We start from the raw sequence: 6,778 nt of genomic DNA on the forward strand, positions 1-6,778 counted from the left end.
CCCCCCCCCCCCAAAAAAAAAAGAGAAGGAAAATACAACAAAAACTGGTTAGTAATAATCATTAAGAAGTTAAAAGCAGAGTCAACATACCTGATTAACCCGAAACTCTGAACGATCAAATCCAGGGACCACAATTTCTCGGAATATCATCATCTCCGGAACCACAGTCTTTAAGTTGCACCGATATATAATACCAGGAGTGAGGAAGCTAGTGAATCCAATAAAAACTTCAGTGTCTTTGCGCCTACCATTAATCCCATAAATTGTTCCAATATCAATTGGCAAACGATTTATCAATGAACCTGTTTCCATGTCTCTCACCTGTAGAACATACTTGACATCACTCAAGTAACTGACCAGAATTTGGTTTCCGTTAACAGCATAAGCTGATTCAAGCACATCTTTCTCAGATTCTCGGAGGACATCAGTCCAAACTGTTGGTTCCTTCAGATCCACTCGGACTAACTTATACTTGGGAGCATCTTTATTAGTCAAAAAGGTGAATATTGTGCCATCATTTGCAACAGCTCGGTAACTTGCTTCAAAATTGTCAACAAGCTTAGTAAAAGGAAGCATTTCATTTCTCTCCTTAAAACTTTCAAGCCCATTAGGTTGCAAAGACAAGTCACAGTAGTAAAGTTTGTTGACTGGATCACAGCCCTGCTTGATGTATAGTAGCACGAACTGCATATTAAAACAAAGAATTAAGTCAACTAGAGGAGTATGACACCAAATTTCTGCAATCTCTAAATAAAATAATTGGTTTGTGGATATTTTCCAGCAAATCACAAAGGGTAGCCTCAATTATTGATGATAAGAAATTAGTCTTGATAATTTCACTTTATATAACAGAGCAAGCAGTTTATGTAACTCCAATACTGGGACCAAAGAACAAAGTATTTGGGTTGAGGCAATAAGGTTATATTCACTTTAGTGATGAATGGAAGAAGCTGGCTAGGTGGACTTGCTCCAGAAGAAAATCTCTTATGACCATTTCACACAATTTTTCATCAAGCAATGGCAAGGGAAAAATAAGAATTGCCTGGAAAATGAAATTTCAAGATGACTACAATATCAATATATCCTCCTGTTCTAGAGAAACAGTCCACAAGTTTGCAGGCTACATTGAGAGGGGTGAAAGAAATCAAATGACCACTCCTTCAACAAATAGGTCATCCACCCTATAAACCTCAAGATTAACAGGAAGCTAATATAAAGTAATGCCAAAAAATTAGGATGTGTGGCTTCAATGGTTCAGTGTGATTAGATAGTGTGTTACCTTCCCATCATCCATGACTTCAGCCCCGAACATATATTTCGGGTTTTCAGGATCCTTCCAACACAAAACATCTTGGGATTGGTCTGTACCCAAGAAATGATAGTAGAGCTCGTGATAAAGGTTCACATTCGTCTCAGTCCCAGCTTCTATTTGTTCTCCTTCCCTACAGTTCAGTACACATTATTATTCTCACAGAGCCATAAATCCTAAAATGGTAAGAATCAACCTGAGCTTCTTAGCATGAATACTTAAATAGAAGCACAACTCACTTGGGAGCTGGATAGCGGCTATAGAAGAAACCTTTGCTATCATGGGTCCAACTAATTGATGAGAACTTAACCTGAGACAAGTAAATGTGCATAAACATTAGTGCAAACACACCCACCAAAACTCTTCTTCAGTCTTTGTATTGCAAGTTGGAATTGAGGTTGATGATTGATAATGCTCACCCACGAGAGAGTATCAGGCTCGACGGTCTTATCCTCAACTCGCATAACTTTAATGGTGACCCAATCACTGCCACTGGAGCTAAGCCCATAAGCCATGAACTTGGCATCCTCACTAACGGCATATACATTGAGAGCGACTGTTCCATCTTCACTGAGCCCATTTGGGTCAAGCAAAACCTCTGCTTTTCCATCCAAACTATCCTGAAAGAGGGGAAAAACCCCCAAATGAGATAAGAAAAACAGTGCTTCCCATTTCCCACCACCCCATTGACCTATTCCTCCTTAAACTCTTTAGCTGAGGTCGAGGCGCCAACCTGCACATAGAGGACATTTTGCGCTTGAAGCCCTGTGTTATGGGAGTAAAAGTACTTATGCTGTCGCTTAAACGGAGCACCAAACCGAGGGTGATCAAATAATTTGGTAATTTGTTGGTGAAACTTCTCCCTCGTATCGCAAGTTCGAAGCAGAGATTCAGTTAGACTCGCTTGCTTCTGGACGAAATCTTTAACTTCGTCTGCATCTGGGTCCTCAAGCCTGCCCAGAGAAAACACAATTGACAAAAAATGTAATTTAAATTAAGCTTCTTTTTTTTTTTCCACATTTAGAAAGAGAAATTTGAAATTTTCTCCCATTACAGAACAGTACCATCGATACGGATCAGAGATTTTAAGACCATGATAGTCATCCACAACTGACTCGTCCATCCGAGCGAAAGGATACTTTAAGGACAGCTCTTCTGTGGCAGACAAGGAGCCCATCGAGGAGAGAGATGTTGATGAAACAGGGAAGAGGGCAAAGCGAGAAGGAGAGAGAAGGGGAAGGTGAGCTGGGAAAGAGTAAGGTCTGGTTTGTTTATTAGTAACAAGGGAGAAAAGGCGATGAGGTAGTGGGCGGCACACTTTACAGGTGAGAAGGGGTCCGGCGATGTCGTGGGCATGGCGGGCGTATGAGAACATTGTGGCACTGACGACTTCTATGGCGGTCTCCGTCTCAGAAACCCATGCAAGATGCCAACGACACTTTCAGGGTTTAGAGGGAAAGAAGCGGGAAAGAATGGCGTTATGGTGTCGCCATCGTTTCTTCACTATCTTGATTATGTGTTCATTTATTTATTTATTTATTACATCTAAGGAATTGTCCAAAGAGAACGGATCAGGTTCACGTAGGAGGATGTATGAGAACGACTTTGGTCCATGATCTAGAATCAATTTTCTCTCTTTACATTTAATAGATTCTAAATCCACGGACTAGGGACATACAAGAACATTCTCGTACTTGAGCCTGATCCGTTCACTTGTCCACGCACACTAGACGAGGGGGGGAGAGGGAGAATGCATGTGACACGAGCATCCTCAGACTTTTCACACTCCTAGCGCCTGCTCTACAAGTGGAGGTTATAACCAGTGCATTATGCACTGGATCCACTTTTCTTCGATTGTTCCTTCCCTTTCGTTTTGTATGAATTTTCCTGTTCGATAGCCTACGCTAGCACCTCTCTCTCTCTCTCTCTCTCTCTCTCTCTCTCTCTCTCTCCTCTCTCTATGCTAGCATCCCTCTCTCTCTTTCTCAAACACCATCTCATAATTTATAGGGAAAGTTGGCCTTTTACTAGTTAGTCCTGGTAAAGCACCCATACGATCTTTTTTTTTTTTTTTTAACTAGGATCCTTGGTACTAGACATAAAGACTCCTCTAAATTTTTTTTTTTTTCTTTTATCATTATTGAAATTTCATTTAAGAGAATAACCTAATTAGACTGAACTAAATGATAAATGAAGCGAAATCTACTAAAGTACTCTACTTCTACTACAAAGAAGAATGAGATGAATTGTATCAATATCCGGACTATAGATCTACTTAGATAAGAAAATAAATTATAAAACAAGTAGTGTCGACGTTTTTTTTAATGTAATTGTTTTGTACTTATTATTTTAATCTAGTAGATCTAAGAATTTATCCTATTAATATATTCAAGGAATGAAAAGGAATACATAGACAGTCGTTTAAAAAAATGGGAGTCGGATGACTCAAATTGGTCCAATCAGTTAAGAGATTAAGGGTCTCAATCAGTCAATTTTGATTATGTGGTTCAGTTTTTATTTTGGTGAGATGCATATCAGCACTGAAGCGTATAAGAATCAACAAAATTCATAGTCGTTTTGCATTTGGTCTGGTTTTATCAATTTCTTTTTTTTTTTATTATCTGGTTTATATGCGGTTTGTAGTGCCAGTTATGAAAAATGGTTTGTAATTTTGATTCGTAATGTGGTTTAATTATGGTTTATATTCGGTTTCACCTTTACACTTTTTAATTCGATTGCTTTTACACTTAATATGAGAACTTAAATATGTAAGTTTAGAATATCTAAAGCTTATAATATATATATATATATATATATATCTTGCGGATTCTCTTACTGGACATTTTAACATCATAAAAGTCACCTTAGAAATACAATCCCTTAGAAATACAAAACCAGCCTTTGCTTGAACATAAGGTAGAATATAAGATATTTGGTTCAATTTTATCGGTTTCTATTTGATCTGGTATTATTGGTTACTGTTTGATTTAGAACCGTTGATTTTTTTTATCTAAGTCAAAATCAAACCAAGAGACATAAAATTAGAATCGAGCAATTTCTCTACAGTCTTGTTCCATTCTATCATAAACGGTCGATTTCACTTCTAATATTCGATTCTAGTTCCATTTTGACACTATTAGTCAAGACCAATCCCAATTCCAACCGATTCAACAGGGTTTGATTTTAGGGTTTTGATCATCTGATTGATTGTTAGGTTTTCAGATTTAATGATCAATTCTAAGATTTTTTGGGATTGATTCTAACCGAACCAAAATCGATAAAAAACCGATTTAATCCCCTAATTTCAATTTTAATAGCCTTGATAAAGATTCCAAGAGGGAGCATAAAGAGAATTGGAAACTTCATACAATCCCACACCACTCTCAAAGCAAAAGTTCCTATCCGACAAGAAAAATTGGTTTCCTAGTCCATCCCCTCAATCATCCTAGAAGAGGATCTACACTTTTCTTCTGCATTAGGTCACTATTTGTGATTTCAAGCTAAAGGGAATTTGTATAGCTATGTCATTTGTTCACCTATCTTTTACTTTCTCTGGAAGTGGTAAAGTGACTAGAGTCTGCATTGAGTTAACCTTAAAACAAAAATGGGAAAAGCTTTGTCCCTTAAGAAATGTTACCACCACTAATCAGCCCATGGATTTTTCTTCTTTTTTCTTTTATTTCCTTGTTGACGACAAAAGAACTATCTGTTGTGATCTTGGTTGTTTTGATATGGAAAAATCCAACAATTCCATGACTTGTTAATGTTGTTATTAGTGGAGGAAAGTGTTGAAAGGATGGATCATAAGACTGATATGGACGCCAATGGCAATTATCTGTCCATACCACCACACATTCACAATGAGAGTGAAAGGCATATTTTCAAGATTGTAGGTCCCAACCCAGGCACTTGGCGGAAAATAATCCTCTGTTTTTCTCATCCCTGTTTTTCCTTGTTTTGCTACCTGCAGAATGCGACACGTGGACAACTTTAAGACCAACGCACCGGATGTAATAATCATCACCCAATCTTGACCGTTGGTCTCCTTATTGTCCACGTGTCGCGTTCTGTAGGTAGCAAAACAAGGAAAAACATGGATGGGAAAAATAGAGGATTTTGATCCGCACTTGGCAAGGGGACCTTTGCTGGTTGAAGCCTATCGAATCCCACCTTTAATTGGGGTTGGGTATATGTACTGCTTTCTTATCTGGAATAAAACCAAGATTCCAAAGGCATATTTCATCCTCCAGATATAAAGGGTTGGGAAATTATTTTTTTTTTTTATTTTATTTTGGTAAGAAATGGTTGAGAATTGTTACATGATCGCGTGGTCAATGCACTAGTATAGAGATCAACTAGAAAAGACGTACAAGCATCTAACTTGAGGTAAGGTGATTCTTTCGCCACCTCCTATTTTTGGCATAGGGGACCACGACCATGTAGTGATTGTTTTCCCAAAATATAATTTATGAAAAATACCCATTTGATGTCTTTCTTTTCTCCGTAAAAATCGGATACAGCACAACTATGTCTACATCAAACAATCAAGAAAATCTGAACTCAACATTGTCAATGTGAATGCTGATGAGATATGTGGGGAAACCCTTATAAGGGAGACGTTTGAGATTGAGTATCAACCACATAATTTTCTTATGGGAGATGGTTCTTTGAGCACGTGGCATAGAGGAGCACACCAATGAGGTGTGTCAAACAACATCATGCATTAGAGGGCAACGATGTCATTTTATGTGAGAAGGAGAGACATAAACACAAAGGTGATAACGTACCTTACTAAAGCAGCTCAAAGAACTTTTCCTTTTTCTTATTTTTCCTATCCCACCGTTGTGTGTGTGTGTGTGTGTATTTGTGTTCTCCGTTTTCTTTATTATTCCTTATGTTTGGATATACATGTGTCTACACTACCTATTCTAGATTTGCTCGGAGAGGTACGAGGTTAAACCGTATGCCTACTCATAGAGTTCAAGGCTAAATCAAGTAGCTTTTTTAGAATAATCTTTTTTGTGGCGTATGCACAAATGTATGCAATGCATGATTCATGTTAAGGCCCTCTTTGGTATAATTTTTCTCTTTTATTTTTGTTCACAAAAATGGTTTTGGCGATATTTGGTATCATTTATGAAGCTTGTTTCTATTTAAAAAAAAAAAAATTGGTAGAACACAAAAATCAAAAAGAGATCAAGAGTCATTTATGTATTTTGGCAAAAAATGATTTTCATTTATTTTTGCGTTGCACTTTAATGAGCATGTGCTTAAATGCTCAATATGGAGGGATAAAGTAGTCATTTGCTTTGTAATTAAAAATCCAAGCCCCTTGCTCCCTCTTCTTCAGTCCAAAGTGGAGAAAGAGAGTTATAAGAAAAATGGGTGAAGGGATCTCTTCACTCATTTCTTAAAAAAATTATTTTGCACATAGAGATACCAAACTATTTCTCACAAAAAAAAAAAAAA

The 6,778-nt window shown here is 37.4% G+C and overlaps 1 protein-coding gene across 1 annotated transcript in view; it reads right to left on the reverse strand.

Moving 5' to 3' along the window:
• The window catches only part of LOC122058832 (prolyl endopeptidase-like), a 6,781-nt gene extending 3,987 nt beyond the window's left edge, over positions 1-2,794 (reverse strand). Inside the window, exons 1-6 of the mRNA XM_042621526.1 lie at positions 2,374-2,794; positions 2,043-2,262; positions 1,729-1,929; positions 1,549-1,619; positions 1,280-1,442; positions 91-684 (exon numbers count right to left, since the gene is read on the reverse strand). Coding sequence (XP_042477460.1) covers positions 91-684; positions 1,280-1,442; positions 1,549-1,619; positions 1,729-1,929; positions 2,043-2,262; positions 2,374-2,684 — 1,560 coding nt within the window. The 5' untranslated portion in view covers positions 2,685-2,794. The remainder of the gene's footprint in view (positions 1-90; positions 685-1,279; positions 1,443-1,548; positions 1,620-1,728; positions 1,930-2,042; positions 2,263-2,373) is intronic.
• Positions 2,795-6,778: the final 3,984 nt, after the last annotated feature.

Source organism: Macadamia integrifolia, chromosome 13, assembly GCF_013358625.1.
Source record: "Macadamia integrifolia cultivar HAES 741 chromosome 13, SCU_Mint_v3, whole genome shotgun sequence".
NCBI classification, from domain to species: domain Eukaryota; kingdom Viridiplantae; phylum Streptophyta; class Magnoliopsida; order Proteales; family Proteaceae; genus Macadamia; species Macadamia integrifolia.